At 45.0% G+C, this 23,211-nt stretch overlaps 1 protein-coding gene across 3 annotated transcripts in view; it reads right to left on the bottom strand.

The window, feature by feature from the left end:
- Positions 1 to 7,311: 7,311 nt before the first annotated feature.
- The window catches only part of LOC138580059 (methanethiol oxidase-like), a 520,625-nt gene continuing 504,725 nt past the window's right edge, over positions 7,312 to 23,211 (bottom strand). For all 3 annotated transcript variants that reach the window (XM_069650309.1, XM_069650300.1, XM_069650317.1), the window contains one exon: positions 7,312 to 8,911. In XM_069650309.1, the coding sequence (XP_069506410.1) occupies positions 8,749 to 8,911 (163 nt within the window). In that variant the 3' untranslated portion in view covers positions 7,312 to 8,748. The remainder of the gene's footprint in view (positions 8,912 to 23,211) is intronic.

Below are 23,211 nucleotides of genomic sequence, written 5' to 3' on the forward strand. Positions count from 1 at the left end.
GTATGGTCCCTGCTCACCGGGTGAGGTCTTTTTTGAGGTAAGGACGCAGTTACCTTGTGATATGTGTGGAGAGTGACTCATTTTGGGGGTTGATTTTAACAGCGTGATTGACCATAAAATTGATCTTACTGACCACTGCAGATACACAAATTGAAGAGTGTGTAAGGAATTAAGCCTTTTTCTTCAGAGATTTGACCTAGTGGATGTATGGAGGACTTTATATCCATCCATGAAGGAATACACGTTCTACTCTCCAGTACATGAGTCATTCGCAAGATTAGACTACATTTTAATATCCGATAAGTTATTAGATAGGTCTTTGGGTGTAGACATTAGGGAGAGGGAGATTTCAGATCATGCCTTGTGTGAGAAACCTAAAAGTGTCTCCCTGACTAGCCCCAGGGATCTCTTATCCAGGTGGCCAGGACACGGCCATCGCTATTGGATCCAGTTCGTGGGGCGGACCAGTGAGGGAGGATCACCTGGATGTGGGTTCCTCAGGGAGTGGAAGTGGGACACTGACGGGTGGGACGCGGTATCCCCCTTCTTAAAACACCTTTTCCCAAACCTACTACGTTGAATACTCAAACACTCTACACCCCCCTTTTTCTGACATGAATACCTTCGAACACCACGAAAGACGACGGACAAACAGCAGAGACGTCTACCTGACTTGTCCCAACACAAGGGTCAGGCAAAGCCAGGTAACTGACCAGAATCACACACATCTGATGGCCCCTTCCCTTCCCCACAGGGATAAAAGGTGGACCACGAAAGCACAATATGAGCAAGGCAGGCTGCACAACGAGAAAGCTAACTCAGCATGGCAGTGCAAGAGGAGGAGAAAGATGGCACAAACCAAGAGGGTGACAAGGAGAGAAGCGATCTTGTCCTTTCCAACCAAGGCCAGTGAAACCTCTGCAGAAGGAATAGTAAGGCTGCAAACAATAGCCAGCGTGTGTTGCAGCAGGTGTCAACAGCACGCAAGGCCCTCCTCTGCTGATAAGCAAGCTGGGGAGAGACGCTGGTCTCCGTGATACCAACCTTGACTCCAGAAAGAAGAAAAGCCAAGCGGTTCATCACAGCCGGTGAGTCGAGGGGAGAGCCGATAAGAAACAAAACAGTGTTGAAGGAAATTAGCACACGGCTAATTGAACTGTGAAAATACAAAGAACTATTGATCTTAAGAAGGGGAAAACGAGCAGCAGAGGATAGTGGGTGCCCACTCAAGAAACGCTGGGCAATTAGCCGATTGTTGAAACTACCAAAACCAGAAGGCCTTGGGAAAGGCAAGAAGGGAGTCAAAGTGGTCAAAGTGTTCATACAGGGGTCTTGTAAAATCCTCTGGTAAGTCGAAAGTCTTTGATCGACAGATGATTGTGAAGCTAAGTGAAGTGAATTATGTATCGTAAATGTTCAATAAGAAAATGTACAATTATCAAAGTTGGCAAGGGTGAACCCCAAAGAGGGAAGCCAATAAAAGGCGGATAAGTCTAAGGTCCGGAAATACAGTGGCCCTCATTACGACCTCGGAGGTAGCCATGCCGCTATTGGCGGCGTGGCTGCCGCCGAAATCGCGTCCGGGTCCACAGAATGAGGAATTACCGGGCCATTCCGAGTTCGGAAGGCCCAGTAATTCCTCTCTCCAAGGACCCGGACCCGGTCCTTCCCCATTCCCATTTCAGCCCCCATAGGGCTGAATGGGAATGGGAAAGGGAGCAAACAACGGGCCATTACGAGTTGGCCCGTTGTTTGCTCCCTCTTCCCCTTGCGGGACCCGGTAAGCACGCCTGGTTTGACCAGTGGTTGCTTTCTGGGTCCCGCGAGGGGACCTCGTAATGAGGCGGTACGGGGTAAATGGCGCTGACACCTTTTACGGCGCCGTTTACCCCGTGCCGCCCGGGTCGTTATGAGGCCCAGTGTGTTGACAAGAGTAAACCCGGCAGAGGGATGTCCACAGTGAACTGATTAAAAAGACATTAAGATTTGTGAACGTCAAAGGGGTCAGAGCCCGAATGAGGGAGATCCAAGGCGTAAATAGCCATCATCCGAAGGTTTGTGAATGTCAGAACGATCTGAGCCCGAATGAGGGGAATCCAGGGGTGAAAAAGATATCACCCAGACGTGCAAGCAGAAAGGAACTTTTAACTTTTGTTTATTATTTTGAAATACATCAGGTCCTCAGAGGCAAGAGACTTTTTGTAGAAAAGAAACTTAACCACCAAAGGCCCTGATCGTTGAGAGCGGAACTGTCGGCGTGTGCTGTGCTCCAGAATCCTACCTTGTCCCATGCTCAAAACGTGGGGAAGGGAGACCCCCGACTACAGCATCCTGACTTATTATTTGGGAACACTTCCTTCTTTCTTATTAACATTATACCACACTTCTTTGGTATTTAGAGTAAGGATTTGGCAATAGGTTTCTTAGTACAGGCCCTTTTATTTGACACAACACTACTAGGACTGCCTAAATATTGTTTGATGGTCGAAGCTTGCGCCCATCTTGCATTTAGGTTTAGATTAGGTGTTTTTCCAACCTACCTTTACAGTTTAATAAACACCCTTGAACTGTGATCACTTGTGTCTGTCTTTACTGTTGCCACCATGAGTTCCTTACACTTAGACTTTTGTTTGGATTTTGGTCGAGAGAGGTCTACGTTTGTAAGGTGGCGGCTCGAAACAGGGATTTTGATGGAAGATGACCTAGTGTCAGGTATTCAGACTTTCATTGAGGATTTACTTAAGGATAATATAGGGTATGCAAACACCATGATAGTGTGGGATAATTTCAAAGCAGCTGGAAGAGGTGAACTAAATAATAGGACCTTGTACATTAGGAAAAAAGGTCTGATGTAATTGAAATCTCTAGAAACAGAGCTACCCGGTTTGCTGCAAAAGTATGCACAAACTTGGAATGTTACAGATCGTCTAAGAATGAATCGAGCCCAGGAAACATTAGCTAATAAAACCAGCTCAATGGCTGAAAACAAAAGTATTGGGAAAATGGGGTAAAGAGTTGCAGATTGTTAGCTAACAGATTTAAGGGGATGTGTGAAAAGTCATATATACAGGGAATAAAGGATGTACATGGACAACTGATCGTGAAAAATGTTGACATATGTAAGAGTTTGCGGTCATTTTAGGCCTCAATATATACGTAAGACGTATTTCCACCGGGTTCCGACTTGGATAACTTTTTTAGGTCTATTGAAATTCCTTTGTTGAGCCGGGAATGATGTGCTGGTTTGGGAGAACAGATAATGCTTGAGGACGTTTTGTTAGCAACTGAGCAGCTGAATGTTGGAAAGTCTCCAGGTTTAGATGGCTTGCCTGTAGCATTTTCTAGAACATTCGGATCAACTCTAGCACCCATTCTAGGTGAGTTGTTTAATATTTTCATACAGGATGGGAGAGTATGCCCATCTATGCAAGAGGCCATGATCACGTTCATACCAAAGCCGGGAAGAGACCACAAAAAATGTGGGAATTATCAGCCTATTTCACTACTTAATGTCAATGTGAAAATATTTGAAAAAATGTTAGCGTATAGGGTGGATATATGTATTGGGAGTCTAATGCATCTCAGGTTGGATGTCTGAGGGGTAGGTTCGGGTATGATAATATAAGCACCATTATTGATATAATGGGTCTTCGCTAAACAGAAACCACAGATACTGTGTTGATATTCATCAATGCAGAGAAGGCTTTTGACAGAGTCAACTGGGAAGTTTTTAAATTTACCATGAGAAGGATGGGTTTTGGCACTAATTTTCTTAAGGCGGTTGGTTCTTAAGGCGGCGGTTGATTGTCTACACGATGCAGCGAAGGCTAAAATGTGGGTGAATAATATTACTATGAGGCAGGGTTGTCCTCTGTCACCTTTCTTGTTGAATATTGCATTAGACACTTTGGCAGCTCACATCAGGGGTGAACAAAGAATACAAAGAATACAAGGACTAAAGTTTGGGGGAGTTGAGGTCAAGGCTCTCTCTTACGCAGATGACATGGTAGTTATGCTTTCTAACCTGCAAGAAGGAAGTGCTATTTTGAAGACTTCTTTTCAGAAGGTAGGTGAAATTTCAGGCCACAAAGTTAACTTAGATAGAACAGAGGTTTTCCCACTTTCAACGGCCTGTAGGAGAGGGGATTTTGTGGATTGGAACTGCAAGTGGTCAGATTCACATGTGAAGTATTTATGGATCTACTTCATCAGGGATCTGAAGAGAATTGTAGAATGCATCCTAAATAGGTTAGCAGAGACTTTGAAGAAGGACATAAGAAAGTGGGAACGTTTGAATTTGGGAATCTGGGCTAAAGTCAGTGCAATAAAAATGACTCTGTTACCAAAAGTGTGTTATATTACACAGTCCATGCCATTGAGGTTCACAAAAAAGATGTTGAAAATGATTGATCGTAACTTTCAAAATGTTCTGTGGGGTGAAAAGAAAAATCTAAAATCCTGAGGTTCATTCTATTATGTAGTGTACAGGAGGGGTGTGTGGTTACCTTGATTTGGATAAATATTACAGAGGTTTCATACTGAAGAAAGCTGCACATTTTATATTACCTGAGAAGCTCCATGAGCCTACTTGGTTATCAATTGAGAGGGAACCCTTTAAACCTTATATATTGAGCAATATTTACCCAATGTCGAAGATACTGAATGTGGTTGGGAAGTTGGCCACGACTACTGGGACTAGAGAAATTCTTAATTGGTGGCTATCTAACTTTGAAGGTAATGTATATCATACTTAAAAAGCCTCTATCTGGCATCCGCATATGTTAAGCTAATGCCTGTAGATCCTCTCATTGATGACTCCTGGAAAAAATTGAAGGGGATGTGGGAAGAGGACCTGGGTTGTGAAATTTTGGATAAGGAATGGGGGACGATAGGATGAGTAGGTTTTAGGAGTAAGTTAGATCTGAATTTGAGACTTATACATCAGAGAGTTTTGGGGCACCTGTACTGGACTCCGGTGCGTATGTATGGTTTGGGCTTGATTGAAAATGCTGTTTGCTGAGGTTGTGGTAAGGAGGGGGGTACTCGCATATGTTGTGGAATTGTTCTAAGGCAAAGGAATTTTGTGGGGAGGTATTGGACAGAATGGATACAGTATTATCAATGATCTTTCCTAGGATGCCTTTGCAAGTCACTTTATTAGCCAATAAAGGATGGTGTAAGATTGCTACACAGTATAGTCAATGGATTGATAAAGTGCTAGTAGTGGCTGTAAACCAAATATTAAAATAGTGGAAAACAAGGAAAAACCACGAGTGGAGAGTTAGGTGAGTGATATCTGACTTTGAGAAGGTCTTGTTTCAAAAATTAAATAAAGAGGCTGATCACTTAGAACTCTGGTCACCATTTAACAGCCTCTTTGGTGAGTAGGTATTTAATGACTTGCGTGTGAAGTAGGTTATTGGAGGTATTCTGGTTGGGGGGAGGGTATGTGTACATTTCTAATTTTAAATAAAAGATTTTCTCTTTTTCTTTTCTCTTTCTTTTTTTCAATGTTGTGTCACTGTTCAATGTGTTCTTTGGGTATTATGTCCAAGAACAATGTATGTTAGTGGAGCTTGTGCCATATTACAGTTATTATAGTACAAGCCTGTTTCATAGGATTCTTACGTCGTGGTTAGTGTATTCATTGATTGTTCAGAAAGGAATTTTAACTCTGAGTGCTTGGATTAGTTACTTGTTGGTTATTTTCTAAAATTAATAAATAAAGTGTTGAATTTTTTAAAAAATACAAAAACAAATATGTATATATTTATATATGTGTATATATATATATATATATATATATATATATATATATATATATAGTTGATCCAAAATAAAAACAATGAGTTGATACCTTATTTAGGCTAACAAAGACCTTTATTCTGCTTCTTTGCTTTCGTGGAATGTCTCCTTTACCTCAGGCCGAGATGGAATGAAACCTTTGAAAAACATCACAGGATTAGAGTTTACATTGTCCCTCCTGCAAATACCCTGTAATCTGTGCACGTCTTTACCGGATTTGTCATTTTGCTCAGATAGGCATGTAATGATTTTTCAACACCCCCACACATTGTGATCTTCAAAGTCTAGATGGTACACTGTGTTAAGTGGGGCATTGGTCAGTGGAATTGAAGAGCAGGGAAAGTAAGAAACAGCCCACCATGTAAGAGGGCTCTCAGGAAGGAGGGAGGGGATGGTTAAGTGTCATTCATTGTCTGTGCAGTCCAGTTGAAACTCGGTATGTCAGTCTTGTAAAGGGACTGACCTGACATACCGAGTTTCAACAGGGAGCAATTTGAAAAGGTATCTTAAATATAATCCAATTAATGAATCCACATTAATCCAATTAATCAAGAGTAAAAAAAAGAAAAATAAAACAAAATACAAATATTACAAAATAAAAACGAAATCAACTTTGGTTAATGCAAGCTGTGTGTTTTAAGGAAATTCATGATACTTAATCCAAATGTTTGAAACTAATGATGTGAATACAAACATGGGTGATATCGACCGGAAAAGACCAGCAGTGCCACTCATCATTTTTCATTTATTTTCGTGTTGGGAAGTCAAGTTGAGGAGCTCTGCCTCGAGAGCAATGTGTTGGATCCTGCCTGGCTAAGCTGCTGGCTAGCCCTGGTCCACTTTAAGCCCTGAGGTTATGCAGGAACCTAATTGGGCACCCTTGTATTAGGTTCTCCTGCCATCAGGCAAAGACATCGGATGGAAGGTGATCGTGCAGATGGCTCCAGGCTTTGTGAAGACAGCTTTGAATAATAGACAGATGGATTCATGCTGGTCACGGTGCATGCAGAACACTCAAGTCTTCAGATTCCAGTGGTGATATATATATATATCTTTTAAACTCACAACACTTTGTATTCTGGTACTTCTAGTCCTACCTTTACAATGGGAAAACCATGACGTTGAGTGTAATTTAAAACAAACAGATATGAACTATTGGCACTTGTGGTGTCACAGAGATATTTCTTCAGAGGTACAAAGGGGGTAACCTGAAGGAGGGTCACGTGCTGCATCAGGAACTAACCAGTGCAGGCTATGGAGTTCCTTTTAGTTAGTGACCAGCTTTGAATGGGTGACGTCATTGTGATGGACAATGGCATGTTGCCCTTCTCAGGATGTGCGCCCTCAGCACTTACCATGGTACCACTTGTGATCTTTGCCTCAGCGATGTTGTAAGTATCCAGCAGTACTTTAAAACCCAAAACACCAGGTCCCATGATATCGTTTTTAAGGTGCCACAGGAGACAATATTTAAACAGTCGCACATATTCAAGGAGGCACAAATCATTAATGTGCGCATTCAATGTTTTTATTGCAATGTTTCACTCTCTATACAACCAAAATTAAAACAAATATGGGCCATATTTTCAAGAACGTGTTAATTGCACAGAAGGGATCCTTGTCTGTGCAAATCGGTCTCCCTTGTGCAAGTTCCATCCATCAGTGTTTGAACAGGCGCAATTACCTTTAAACCTTTTTTACCATAGGGCCTCCCCCATAGGAATCCATTCGTTTTAGACCAGCATGTAGCATATTTGCAAGTGGAGCATAAAGGACCATCGGGCATGACAATCCTGTTCCATGCACCAGCTCCACTTGCATACATATAGAACATTCTCTGGAGCACTCACTAAATCGCTGTTAAAACTGATGTAACACTTTTAAGCCTGTTTTTGGCACAAATGGTCAGAGTTTCAAAAAAAGAATATTGTAGTTTATGTTAATTGGTCTACATGTCACCAGTGGGCTCGCAGCAGATCCCAAAAGAATCATGGAACACAAATGAAAAATAGAAGAGGGAGTAATAACGGGGTGTTTACAATTCAGGTCAAAAGCTAAAGGCTATGGGCCTCATTACACGGTAGGCGGTAAGGGTTTACCGGTACCGGTATTTTACTGGTACCGGTAAACCCTTACCGCCTTACTACGAGGTCCCTTTGCGGGTTGGAGAATTTAACGCCTGCTTTTTGCAGGTGTTAAAAACCAACCCGCAAAGGGACCAGGGAGCTAATTACGGTACCACAATTTGCGGTGCAGTAATTAGCACCTTCCCCATTCCCATTATGCCCTATGGGGCAAAAATGGGAATGGGGTAGGGCAATGGGGGAAGGGGGAATTACCGCCCCACCAACCTTGGAATAGGGCGGTAATTCCGCTTTGCACCAAGGCGGTGCCGGTATTTTACCGGCATGGACCAAGGTGCTAATAGCACCTTGGTCCACCGCCGTCCGTGTAATGAGGCCCTATATGTTGAATATTGTCTGTTCTTCGAAAAAAATAAATGTCCGGCCACAAAGCACACTTCTTAAATGGAGGTAATCGGATACCCCTTCACAAAAAGATCATGATTTGCCAGATATGTTATTTAGCTCATATTTAAGAGAATTCTGGAAAATCGATTCCTGTTATTTATTTCCAATTTGAGTGTATCTGATAAGAGTGTTTTCTTAAGCATCTGCTGAACATCGTATTTTAGATATTTTAGATATTTAGCTAAGCCTATCTGGGTATGTTTGGAGCTTTTTCTGTACCTTATTTATTTATTTATTTGCATTTGCAAGGCGCTTATACATCAATAAATTGTGTTAGAGCAAGCACAGTTTATTAGCACAGAGACATCATTGTAAGTCACCTGGGACCAGCCTCGCTCCCATTAGTATAGGTCTGCCTCCCGTTTCCCCACTCTCGACCAACTGCCCCCTCATAACCGCAGGTATCTGCCCACTACGTCCAGATCTCTGAGGTGCTGTCTCCTCCAGCTAAGCGGATTTCATGGGCGAGGGCAGGCCCAGCTGGCTCCTTCCCAAAATCAACAAGAAAATCCTGGTTGATGGTCAAGCCTCCCTTCTCAGTGTCTGCATCGATCTGAACCATCGCTGCCCCTTCCCTGAAAATTAAAAGAGGTAAAAATAATTGGAATATGGTTCATCTTATTGCATTAGCTTATCTTGCTCCAATAAGGCGTCACAATAACATACAAATACTATTTTGCATAGAATAAATGTTTTTCTTTTGGTTTAATACATTGTGATTAACATTTAATTATTCATAAAAATAAAAAAATAATGGTGACTCCAACTACATAAATTGACTTTACTATACCATCTCTACATAACGTAATATGATGCAATTGGACTATAACTACAATGTTCATCAAATTGTAACTTAAAGTATCATTGGTTCTAATAAACAAATACATTACAATTTTCTTCTATCAAATGTTTTAAAATTATTCAATCAGGTAAAAGGCCATACGATAGCTATTACAATGCCATTAAAGTTCTGTAAAAATGAATGCATAATAAGGATGTGTAATGTATCTAACATCTAACAGTAATGGATTTCTGAACTCTGCTCCTGTGAACAGATGTTCAGGAAGTAAACCCTTGTTTAGTGAAACAGGGATCAGTTCTGCAAAGTTAGCCAGGACAATTCAAGGTAGCTTGGAGAGCAGTCAAGGCTAAGTCTCAGGAGTAGTGGGGGTGATCTGAGGTCTTGTTTGAGCACACACAGTATGACACACAAATTACTCTTAGACAGTAGTATATCAAAAATATACAATTTATTAGGCTGTTAACAAACACAAGTGAATAATGCCGAACACAGTAATACTACTATTTAAACGCACACTATCATACAATATGTGTATAGTCACTTTTTGGTCAATGCAGTAAAGTGCAGATTCACGCCAAAACCTGTAGGGAGGTAAAGCACACAAACTTTAACACAATGGCCAACTCTAGAAATAGGTATTCCTAAGTCCAGCCCTACGAAGATTGGAGCCTTGTGCTCAATGTTATGTTGGCGTGTAAAAGCGCTCGTCAATGGGTAAAGCTCACAAGGGACAAACCTCAATGGGAAGGAAAAATTAGAAGAGGACACTCGAGTGTGAAAGATGTCCCCAACCTTCGGACGACTATAGGAAGCTAGAGCCACCCAAGTCAAGACAAGGACCACAAGGGATCCTTCGTGCGTGAAAAGGGATGGATGAACTAGGGGCCACTGGTAAGTGGTATGATTACTCACCACCCTTAGCTCACTCCAGGTTCAAACTTGTCAGGTTTGAGGAAGGTTGCTTGGACTATAAAATCCCCTCCTTGGTTACACTTCAAAGTGCACAGACGCTGCGGGTGCACATGCGGGTCCGATTTACATCAGGAGCTGGATCTCCTCTCAAATGCAGGACAAAGAAAACACTGATGCAGCTGGTCTCGGGACACTTGAGAAAAGGCAGTAAAGGTGCTAACAGTGTCGGCCACTGTCACACAATGATGCAGGAGCACCCAAGTCTTGTGGAATGACGCGTCCTCCTTTCTCGCGGCCCAAAACAGTAGGGACGACAAGGTTTGGCAAGAAGGTGCCTTACAGTGTGAAGTAGGGTTCTTCCAAAGCTCGAGCCGAAACTCAATATAGCAACGCTCCAGCATGGGTGCCAAGGGACAAGCTGGGCAGTCCACTGGAGGGCCCAGGGACACTTCCGAGAAGGCTTGTTTGCAGGGCACCAAGGAGACTCTGCAAGTGATTGGTCCCACCACTGAAAAGGGTCGAAGCACCTTTGCAGGACTTGGGAGATCGAGGGCAAAGCAGGGCTCTACTGGGACAACAGCGGGCTCAGGGTGCCAAACCTTCTCTGCCTGGTTTCGGACAGTCCTTGGGTCTGATTTGCTTCTCAGGAAGCTTGGCTCCGTGTAGAAGTCAATTCGGACCTCAGGGCGAGTCCAGTGAATGCTCGCACCCCAGCTGGCCAACAAAGAGATCTGCCCCACTCATGCAAGCTAGCAGTGTTCCAATCAGGGACCACTGCAGCGTCTCATGTTCTCATGCACACCAAACATCCTGGCACCAGGAGTGTGGATTGGGAACAGACAGTTCTAGCCCACTTCCTTGGTACACACACACGTGACATGCATTAGCCGCGGAAAGCGCCGACTTTCACGGGTGAATGCATGCCCAATTAAGGACTCCCCGGGTCACAAAGAGCAAGGGGAAGGCCAAAGGACAAAATGGCCAAAAGAGAAGACAAAAGATGTTGTGGCATGGCCATGATGGACACTAGCCACAGTCATGAGCCAAATACGGTAACCTCGGTATGGCTCGGTAAAAGTTAATAAAAATACACAAAATGTTTCTGCTGCTACCAGTCTACTCCTAGGCACATTGTCCATTTACCATAAAATCCATACGGGATGTCTAGAGCCCAAAAACGCAAGGACCCCAGTGCACGGTACAGTAATGTACTTTGTGCACTGAAATACAGTTGCCAAAAGTAGCAACAAAGTCATAAAACAAAGGGAAACAATGTGGGTCATTATGACCCTGGCGCTAAGTGTTTAACGGCGCCGTAAAAGGCCATGGCGCCGTTAAACACTTAGCGCCTGATTACGAGGTCCCTTTGCGGGACCCGACCTTAACGGCTGGTACAGACCAGCCGTTAAAGTAGGGTGCCGCAAAGGGACCTTGGTGCTAATTACGGTACCGCAATTAGCGGTACCGTACTTAGCGCTTTCCCATTGAGCCCTATGGGGCAAAAATGGGGAAGGGCCATGGCGGCATGGGGAAATACCACCCCGCCAACCTCGGAATGGGGTAGTAATTCCCCATTCCGCCATGGCGGATTCGGTAAGTTACCGGCATGGACCATGGTGCTATCAGCACCATGGTCCAACGCCTGGGTCGTAATGAGGCCCAATGTTTCCCAGTACTGACTGTCAGAAGGACAAGTCAGTTTCCCTAAGAAAGATGAGCGAAAGCCCAGTGGAGTGCAGCTGAAGGCTGTGCTTCACTGGCAGAAAGTCAGGACAAGAGGCTGAAACAAAAGCAAAAAGTTGGGGGGTCCACACAAATAAAGGTAAAATAGCAGTAAGGGAAATTGTACCTAACATACAATTATCAGAAAATTATCAGAATTATCAGAAATTATCAGAAAAGCAATAAACAACAATTTTTGAAAAAAATATGCTATGTGGAGATTGGGCAGGGCATCAATCAAAACTTTAAATACCGATCACTGGGGCTCATTATGAGTTCACTCGTATACGATAAAAGAGGCGGGAATTCAGGTTACCGTTCCGGTGAATTCGGAGTTGGAGGCAATACTATTATTTCCAGCGCAGGTATTTCCAGCCCTGGAAATACCAGTGCCAATAATACCGGCAACAGAATATCCAACGGCAGAACAACCAGCACCGGTATTACCCGCAGAACGGTATTACCGGCTGATTACGAGTTGGGAAATGGTGGTAACACCGCCATTTTTTGCCGTTAATACCGGCAAAACCAATGCAGAGATACCTATAACTGAAAAAAGGTGGTAAATGAATGCAGGTAATGGAAATTAGGTCACCGGTGCATCCAATGCACCAGTTGGCACCCAATGCACATAGAAAGGGAACAAAAGAGCTACACGTTCCCCAAACACACTTCCCTACACCATCATGCATCCACTGGTCTCTGTCAACATTGGGCTGGAAGACCATCACAGGGAACAGGAGGGAGAGGAGGAGGAGGATGGAGACGAGGAATTGCCACGCATGGCGTGCACCGATACCCTGGGTAAGGGCCTCACCATGGACCCTGACTGACAGCCAGATCCTCACCTTGTACCGCCTTAACAGGAAGACTATTGCAGATCTGCTGAACCAGATCCAGGACGAAATAGGGAGCAGGATTGGCATCAGGACAGCCATTCCACCGCTGGTAAAGATGGTGGTGGTTCTGCACTTCCTTGCCATGGGCAGGTTCCAGCAGACTGTTTGTTTGTTTGTTTTATTGATTTATAAAGCGCACCACACCCTGGAGTATCTAGGCGCATTACAAGATAGCTTGGATGCAAAATTGCTACATACAATATAGTCATAGCAGAGCAAGAATGGGTACATACAGTATATACATAAAAAGCAAATAAAGGCTATGAACAAAATCTAGTCGAACGGAGTAGCAACAGGGCATATACAATGAGGAATTTACAGAGGTCAAAGGACAAGTGCATATTCAAGAGCAGAAGAGGCGGATCTCTCAGGGTACTCTAAGCACTCAGGTGAGGAGTGTCGTTCATAGATAGCCACTTTTTGGTGCTGGTCCTAAAACTTAGGAAGATCTGATCTGTACGCAGATGCAGGGGGGGGGGCATTCCAGGCTTGGGCTGCTTGAACAGGGAAGCTGTTGCCGCCTGCCTGCTCTTTTCAGGTTGAACCGTCGAACTGCAATGCAAAAGGAGTTGATGGACCTAGTCGGACGGGAAGAGGTTTTTTTGATAATTTTTTCTCTTAAGTACTGTGGAGCAGCATTATTAAGACATTTATGCGTGATGGAGACTCATTTAATGTAAATCCTGTCCTTAATTGATAGCCATTTGTGATTCCTTCTGGTTTCAGAGATATAGGGCCTCATTACACGGATGGCGGAGAACCATGGCGCTATTATATATGGTTCATTATAATATGGTTCATGCCGGATACCGGCAACGCCTTGGCGGAAAGGGGAATTACCACCCCATTCCAAGGTTGGCGGGGCGGTAATTCCCCCTTCCCCCATTGCCCTTCCCCATTCCCATTTTTGCCCCATAGGGCTTAATGGGAATGGGGAAGGCGCTAACTACGGTACCGCAAATTGCGGTACCGTAATTAGCTCCCTGGGTCCCTTTGCGGGTTGGTTTTTAACGCCTGCAAAAAGCAGGCGTTAACTCCCCCAACCCGCAAAGGGACCTCGTAGTAAGGCGGTAAGGATTTACCGGTACCAGTATTTTACCGGTACCAGTAAATCTTTACCGCCATCCGTGTAATGAGGCCCATAATCTCTCCTTGGGATGCAGAAGGCTGTTTTCAGAGCATTATTTTGTAGTATTTGGAGTTTGGTTAAAATGTATTTGTTTGCTCCTGCATATAGTGCGTTTCAGTAATCGAGTTTAGACAAGATTAATGCTCTCGCAAGTATAATGCAGTTATTAGTCGAGAGGAAAGGTTTGCAAGCATGTACAAGCTTACATGTGTAAGCAGTAGCCGAGGCTGTCACATTAACTTGTTTGCTAAGGTTGAGAGTGGAATCTAGGTGAAAACCAAGAGTTTTAATTTCCTTAGCAGTTTTAATGCCATTGCCGTCTATGTTGAAGGAGACGGAGAGAAGACTCATCGATCTGTTACTTAGAAAGGATTTAATCCAGCCAGCCGCTTCTTGTGAGAAGTTTGCCGCTGAAGAGAGGTGTTCACAAAGTATATTATGGTCCACCAAATCAAAATCAGCTGAGAGGTCTAGTAGGAGGAGTAGTGCACATTGTCTATTATCTTTCACTTGATTTATTTGCATTTTCAGATCGATCAAGGCGGTTTCAGTTCTGTGGAGAGGCCTAAAGCCCAATTGTCTAAACCCTAGGAGATTATTAGCCTTTAGGTATTGTTGGATTTGGAGGTAAGCCGCTTTATCAATTATTTTAAGTAAGAAGGGGAACAGTCATTATAGAACTATAATTAGTTGGGATGGTTGGGTCAAGTGAAGCTTTCTTAAGTAGGGGCAGAACCCAATCGTCCTTAAGGTTTGTCGGTACCTGACACGTCCTGAATGAGGTGTTTATTCATTTGGTGATAAATGGGGCAAAGTCTCTAGCTGCATCTTTAATTACTTGGGCCAGACATATGTCGCCTTGGCATCTCGAAGGTTTCAAGGAAGCAATGATCTTTTCGACCCCTAAGGTGCTGACTTGGGCGAATTTGAATTCTTGGAGCTTATTAAAGGTAGGGTTTTTTAGGGGTCTCTGGGCGATCTCTGAATTAGAGATGTTAAGCCTTTTGGCTGCTATTTTGTTTTGGAGGGTGACCATTTTGCTGGAAAGAGCATGTTGGATGTCCGTGCAACATTGTTTGTTTTTTGGGGATGAATCGTCAGGGACTATAGGTGTTTCAAGTTCCCTCAGGATTGCAAATAGTTCCTTTGTGCTGGAGCTGGCATTCTGAATGCTTTCATTATAGGTTCTTTTTTGGTCCTGATAATCGCAGCTTTATAGTTAGATGATATTTCATTCACTTTGTCTTTATTTTCTTTTGAAGGTAGGTTTTTCCATTTGGCTTCCATTTTCCTTTTTTCTAGCCTAAGGGCTTTCAACTGAGGGGTGAACCAGGTATTGAGGTATGCCTTTGGTTTACTGTTTTGAAGTTTAAATGGGGCAATCGAGTCTAAGGCTTGAGTCATGGTGTTGTTAAATAAGTTGATAAGTTCTGCTGGGTCTTGTGATTTGGATGAGTTTAAGATGGTGATAAGGATGGGTAACAGCTTGTCGGTAGTGACATTTCTTTTATTTCTGGTAAGGAGGGGTGGGGCAATAGTTTTAGATTTATTGGCTGGCCGATTGGCGCATATGGTAAAGGAAATTAGAAAGTGGTGAGTCCATGTCTAGGTTTCGATGGCTGTGATGGAGATTTCACAATTATGGTCAGCCACCCAATCTAATGTTCTTGCTTTCTCATGGGTGGGTTGGATAATTCTTTGTGAGACGTCTAATTCTGTTAGTGAGTCAGCGAGTAGTTTAGCTGAATGGTCATTAGAGTCTAGAAATCCTAAATTAAAATCACCTAATAATAAAATTTGCGAGGTAGGTTTAGTATTGTCTGAAAGTATAGTGATAATGTCCTCCTTGAAGGACCATATGGGGCAGGATGTCTGTATATTAGGTGGATGGTTCAGGTACTAGCTTTGGAAGTGGCTAGTTTAACTGTAAGGAGTTCACATGACTTGACCATGGGGGCGGTGGTTACTCTAAGCTTTAGGCTAACCTTGGCGATGAAGACAACCCCACCACTTTTCTCTATCAGCTCTTACAATGGTGTAGGTGTCAGGAATGGCCAGAAGAATGGATGGTCCTGCAGCAGCATGCAGCCAGGTCTCCGGGATCGCTAGAAAGTCTAGTTCTCCTTTGTTGATATTATCCACTATATCTGTAGCATGCGCAATAATGGATCCAGCTTTTATTAAGGCGCCTTTGACGTGAGGGTTCGTAGCCTGGGGAGGACTTGCAAGGTATTTCTCAAGTTGAATTTTATAAGTTGTGGTCTATTAGATGTGGGGCGAGGAGGTCTCAAATATGTTGTGGAGTTTGATGTCGATTTATTAAGGGTGTGGATGTCTTTTGGGTAAGTTGGCCTAGTTTGGTTGATATGGTGACTGCTAGAGCTAGGTATTAAGTTTGGGAGGAATGAGGTTGGTTTCACGTATGGCATGTGTGAACTATGTTTTAGAGGCGGTAGAAATTTAGTTGGTTTAATCTCCTCAGACAAGGATGGATTCATGATTTGAGTAGCGTGTATCACCTCTAGCTGATGATAGTCGATCAATATGGCATAGAGGAGGCTCAATGTTAGAACAAGCCAGAGACTAGGAATGTAAAGCTTAGTAGTAAACATACTATAATATGTACAGTTGCAGGTAAAGTACAGTTCGCTATTTAGGTGTGGGGCTATGCCGTTAGTTTAAATTATGATGGGGCCTTGTTGGAGTTGTCAGGGCAGGTAAGTTAAGGAGGAGGCGTAGTATAGGTCATTGAGGGCAAGGTATGATCGCATTGGAACTAAGCTATCCAACGGCCGCCAGATTCGCAGAAGTACGCAAAACAGTTGCAAAATAGAGCAAATGCATATAATAGCAGTTTCAGTGGTACTTGTTACAGCAGGAGAGTCAGGTTTGAGCATTTAACATAACAAATAGCATAGGGTTGTGTGGAGAGGCTTAGGCAGTGATATCAACACCTAACGTAAACCTTTAAAGCATCAAATAACAACACAAGGTCATAGTAAGTGAGAGGACACAAATAGTGGTTTGAACGGTATAGCTTGAATATGGCATGGGTTGGCAGGTCTAAAGGTGGACTGGGCACAATGTTACGATGTTGCAATAGTTTGCTAGAGCGAGGGTCAGGCAGGATAGGACAAACACTGAAATCGCTAACAATTCGTACCAGGTAGCTATTAACATGCAACTGGCAAGAAGGTGCAAAGTACTTGAACAGTAGGCCTTTGGCAAGATGGCAGGCTAGGAGGGCGAGCAACAACAGGCAATAACACTCAGTAGGCAGACCAAACTATGGGCAAAGACGCCAGAAGGCCATTACCATACTGTAGTTGAAATAGCGAACCGTAAAAGTACTTATTTCTTCTTATTGTGCCGTGTACTGTGATGTGACTGGCAGAGGGACCTTTAGCACAGTGGGCATAAGTGGTTACAGGCTATGATCCCAGGAGGCGGTTGGCAGGCTATAAGGAGATCAGCAGTCATACTTATGGGCAGTAATATAAAGAGTACTAGGCATGGTGATGATCAGCAATTGTCAACGACGCATCATTGATGGCTAAGGTAATGGGCCCAGGTGGCCGCTAACATGAGAGGGCAAAGGTGTTAATCAATCGACATATGCGGTTCCATAATGCAATAGGCAAGATAGTAATTAACTATAGGCATAGGAACAAAATGGTTATCAACAATCGGTAACAGTAGCACGTGTAGGCAACAGACTAATCAGTCGTGCTATGAGGCTTCTTAGCATATTTTGCGGGAAGATGATCTGTTTGCCGTAGCAGTATGTAGCAGCATGGTAAATATATCGGACTAGCAGAGAGTGTTATAGGGAGGATGGTCGTAACTTTCAAGGAATGTTAACAATAGAAGAGAACTGGCAATGGCATTAAAAGTCATTAAGTAACGCTGGTCCTTTCACTGGTATTTTGTTAGAGAGCAAGGCTCTATGAAGTTGGTGGGGCTACATAGGTATGGGATCAAGTTAGCATATATGGGTAGCGTCTTACCATGGGGGTGGCGGATCCCAGCTTAATGGCAAATGAGAAGTGCCAAAGTGGAATAAAATGTGGCCGTCGGCGTCACATGTAGCGGGTCGTTGTAGCCCACTGTATTCTAAGCCCAGGGGCTTACTGTGAGCCAACTGCAAGGCATCTCGCAGCCGGCTTTTGCCAAAGTGCTGTGCAGGCGCTGGACGCACTCATGCGCCATGTGGGACGGCACATTTCACTTCCCACTGTCCCAGCACAGGTGAATGCCACAAAGGCAAGATATTACTCCATGGCACACATGCCCAATGTGGTAACAGCCCTGGACTGCACCCATATAGAGTTGGTGGCACCACATGCATTGGAGGAGGTCTACAGGAACCGGAAGCAGTTCTATTCGCTCAATGTCCATGTCACCTGTGATGCCGACCTCACCATCACCCACTGCTGTGCCCGCTTTCCAGGATTAACCTATGATGCCATGGCCGTGTGGAACAGTACCCTGCCGGCTTACATGGAGGGGCAAAGAGGCCAACGGACTTGGATATTGGGTGAGTACATGTTCCATCACACTAACCATGCTGTACAAGTGACATGCAATGGGGGGACCCCACACAGAGATTGCATGCCACAACAAAGCCCTGTACATGCAGGATCCACCTGCACACCCCACACTTGACAGGCTGCAATCCACAGATGTAAGACATGACTCACGATGCAGAAGTAGTTCGCCAAGCCATGCTTACCCAAAAGGCCAGTCACACACACTGGACTACTGGTACCAGAATGTGACATTACACATCCCACAACATGCACAGGATGCAAACGGGGGGACTGGCCCATCTAAGGGTGTCCAAAGTATGTACAGGGGTTCCCCAAGAGCCAGAGAAAAGGGTCAAAGATGACAGTTGGCAACATAACCATTGACTAAGGTTACTGTCCATTCAAAGTAAAAGCACACAGTACAATAATACACAGGGAGATTAGTTGCTCCAACAACACTCAGAAATTCTGAATAGCCTGCCAGGCACCCTTGGTGCGAGCAGAGAGGATGGGGAACGACTAGGTGTAGTGCCCACAAACACCAATGGAGCTCCTGGGGTGTCCGTTATATCAAGGTCTGAAGAACACTGCCATACATGGAATGACATTCTGCTAAACTGCAACTGAGGGACTTGACCCTGGCATTTGACATGGCATGTACTCAGGTCACAATGTATATGAATCCATCATGGAATCCACACAGACAACCTGCATATGTAAACCAGACTCCCATCAGGAACCATGCATGGGAGTAATGCACAGCCCCAACCCTCCCACCATGGCATTCTTTTGACTGTGAGCTGTGTGCAAGATGTACCATGACAGACTGAACACCCCCCCTGAGTAGTTGACTCCACATGCAAGGACTGGAATGTGCAAAGGTGTTGTGCAATGACATATGGGACATGTGTGCTCAGACTATCGAGATACTGCTGTTCCAGGTAACGCATCCACAGATCATCATAATTTATACCTATTGTCTTTTCCTCTTGCAGGTGACTCTGAATACCTACAGCTTCCGTGACTAATGACCCCTCTGAGAAATCCCCAGACACCACAGGAGGTAGCATACAACCAGGCACATGTCCAGACTAGGGTGTCTGTTGAGCGCACCTTTGGCCCGTGGAAAGCTCGCTTCCAATGTTTACACCAGTCTGCGGGTGCGGTCATGTATAGGCTCGATAAGGTGGGACAGATTGTGCTTGCATGTGTAATATTGCACAACATCGGCATTCGGCGTAACATTCCCATACCCACGGATTTGAACATTCCAACCCCTATTTTTCTCTTACATTAAACACTTGTGCACAATAATGGATGCCCTGTTGTTGCTTCTAGTGAAAATGATTTTCGTGTAGCAACGTGAAATGTGTAATGACCTTCCCCCTCCCTAAAAACCCACCTTCAAAACACCCTTCCCAAAAGCCCACTTTCAAAACACCCTCCCCAAAAACCCACCCTCGTAACACAGTCCAACTACCACTTTCTGTGCCTCTTCGGCATGGGGCTCTTCACCGGCTCCTTGCCAGTGAGGAGGCACTGTGAGTAGTGCCTTGGGGTGCCAGTTAGGGAGCCCTCTGTGGGTGTCACAGAGGTGGAGGCCTCTGACCCTGAACTGCAGGGTAAGCTACGTGCATTGGTGCATGGTCTTGGTGGAGGCAGAGGTAGTCCAACCCAGGGGTCTGTCCCATTGCAGTCATGGTGGCGGTGGCATGGCCGAGTGATGGGGCCATGCTTTGGCTGCAACCCTGCATGCACTCACGCATGGCTCCCATCTCCTGGCCTGCCATATCCTCAATGGAGGCCTGTCCCTCCTCAGTTGCATGCAGGCATGCACTCATGGCCGACACATTGGGCACCAGCAGTGGTGGTGGGCTGTGTCGAGAGGCAGGGCTGATGTACCTCCCATCCCATGTTCCACCTCATCCCGTCGTCCACATGGGCCCTGCCACAATGGGCCAGTGGCTGCACTGCCCATGATGGCGAGGAGGGTGTGCCTGAAACCTGGCATCTTGCGGACATAGGAGGAATGGCAGCACTGTGTCCCATGACATGTACAGGCTGTGGCATAGCGGCTTTAGCGACTGCCGTGTCACCTGCCTGGCTTGTGGAGAGGCCACTGAGCGCTGCCATGGGGATTGTGCCATCCTCAGGACTTGTTGGTGTGTCCACAGCAGTGGTAGGGGGAGGGTGGTGGTGGTGAAGGTGGTGGGCCAGCAGCCCTGCCCTGCTGTCTGCTCCTGCTGGCAAGGAGTCTGGCCTGTGCAGGGGTGGGGGCAGATGTGTCTGCAGTGGAGGGTCCGGCCTTGTCACTGTCCGTGGACTGTGTTCCTGTTGGAAATAGAATGACATGCTGTTAGTCATCTAACAGATATGTCTGCGGGCTTGCATTACACGCATGTGACATTGTGTGTGTCCCAGAGATGCACATTTCCTGTGGTTGGCTTGGGTGGTATCGCTCCAATGAGTGCTGACACTTCTAAGTGGTGTTAGTGCCTGCTGAGGGTGTACACGGTGCATGCATGTGCACATTGCTTGTTGGTCTGCCAAGGTGGCTTGTTGTGGGAGTAGTGGGGCTTCACTTTCTGACATGGACTATCTTGGCACACATGGGTGCTTCTCATGTGTCCATGTGTTGGCATGCACGTTTCGACTACAGTGCATGTACATTGCTACATTTACCCACCTTCCCTCACATGTGTGTGTGCTCACTGGCCATTTGCTGTGACTGCAATGCATTGAACCATTCCCGTGCCCATTTTGTGTATCTCTGCTGTGGGATGCATGTTTTTGGACACCACACTCACATGTACATGGTGTCAGAGGTACTTACCGCCATCTCCATTGGGTCACTGCTCCAGCCTCCGTGCTCCCAATCCCCTTGATGTCCTCCATGTGGAGAATGCAGCTGGCCGTCCCCTCCCAGTGCGTGAGGGGAGGAGTTCCAGTGTGCCTCCTCCTGTGCTAGCGCTCTCCCTCTTGTGTCTGGCTATGAGGCTACGGACCCTCGCCTTTAAGTCATCACGGTGCTTCCGACAGTTCCTGGCGCTACGGGGTACAGTTCCCACTGCCGTCAACCTTGCCTGTATGTCGGCCTATTTAGCTGTCTTTGTCTGGGAAGAGGTATGTCTGTGCCTGCTGCCGAATAGGGCATCAGCATGCTCCATCACTGCATCTGCCGATGCAGTTAGCTCAGCCTCTGTGAAGCCTCTATCTTCTGCAGCTGGAGATCTGGCAGACGTGCCTTTTTTCCTGTGCCATTATGTTGCCACAGCTTTGGTGACTGGATGCCAGCAGGAAATGGGTGATTCGGAGTGTATTGATTTTTTAAAGATGGCCACTGCCGAGCTTCCCGTTCTGGCGATGACGCTATTTCCTTCGCCGTTAATACCAGCCGGTATAGTGGCAGAAACGGTATTACTGGCATTATTTTGCTGGTGTTACCGGCCGATTGGCTGTTAACAGCGGTAATACTGCCAGCCAGTATTACTGTTTCCGGCAGGAAAGGGGAGGGGAGGACTGCACAGTTTTTGCATGTGCCCAATTACCCGTAACCATGCCGGTAACGGTAACACCGTCGAACCCGTTTTCCTGCCGTTTTTCATGCAAACTTGCAATGAGCCCTATTTTCTCGTCCATGAAAGGGAACGAAGACTAATCACGCATAAGAAGGGGACGAAGAACTGGGAAGAAAGGGGTCTCCACATGTAGAAAAAATGGAATCTTAAACCTTCAACTCTTCTTCTATAACAAAACGCATAAACATCAATTGATGAGGAATAGCAGTTGCATTGTACAAATGTAGCAAAGAGTGTAAAGAGTGTCATTATAGCTTAATCCAATACAATTTACTGAGAAATTAAAAATATTCCAGACATTGTATAGTTCATGGATTTATAGGTGTCAATGTTTATTGTTAGAAAATAAACTTGATCAAAAGAAACAATTTAATTTTGTATTTTTCTATAATTGATTTCTCATTAAATATTTTCAATCTGTAAATATCACAAATCAGTTTTCATCAGGCCTGTACAGATATTGTTCCAGCACATGTTAGTGGTGTATAAATTATCTGGATGGCAATCACAATTAATCATTTAAAAGTTTGGGAGATTGTGTTCTCAACACATCTGAGTTGCTAAGAAGACCCAGTGATATATCTTAGAGAGGTGAATGTAATGCAATGTAAGGGATCTTGTATGGTGCCTGACTACCATAGAGGGAAGTACAAGGTGAGGGAAGCAGATCATAAGGGATAAATACAAGGGGGCAGGGAGCTATCAATGGGTCACGGGGATAGTGGGTGATTTGTCAACAAGGGGTCTATGAGCAACCAGAGGAGGAAAGAGGGGGGAGACGATTTCCCAGTCTCAGGTTAGGTAGGGAGTGGACCTAGATGTTAAGGAGGAGCTATTCCTTGAAGAGGATGATTTAGTGCTCCTTCCTGAAATGTAGAAGCGAGGGGGCGAGTCTGGTGTTGGCTGTGATATGAATATCACTTCCCAACTCTTCTCAGAGGGCAGCCCTACCAGCAAAAAGTAAAGATCTCATTTTTCCAGTTGAAAGCAGTGTCCCCGCAGCGCAGCATAACCGTGACTACTTGTCTGTGCAGTGGGCATTTAGGTGCCTGGAAACTACTTTGGTGTGGGCAGCGCCATTGCACATTGAGAGGCTTGAGAGTGGGAGCCATTTAGAGCATAAAGAGGTGTCCATGTGCCACAGTGAATGAAAGAAAAGTGAGGGGCAGGAGGCAGAGGGAGAACCCCAGTAATAGCTGGGCTTCAGAGTGAGTCACAGATTGGCGAGGCACAAAAACATGCTCTGTATGTCGAGCTCATAGAATGGAAACGTTCAATGCAACTACCATTTAATAATGCCTGGA

Source organism: Ambystoma mexicanum, chromosome 1p, assembly GCF_040938575.1.
Source record: "Ambystoma mexicanum isolate Mex_15411 chromosome 1p, UKY_AmexF1_1, whole genome shotgun sequence".
NCBI lineage: Eukaryota > Metazoa > Chordata > Amphibia > Caudata > Ambystomatidae > Ambystoma > Ambystoma mexicanum.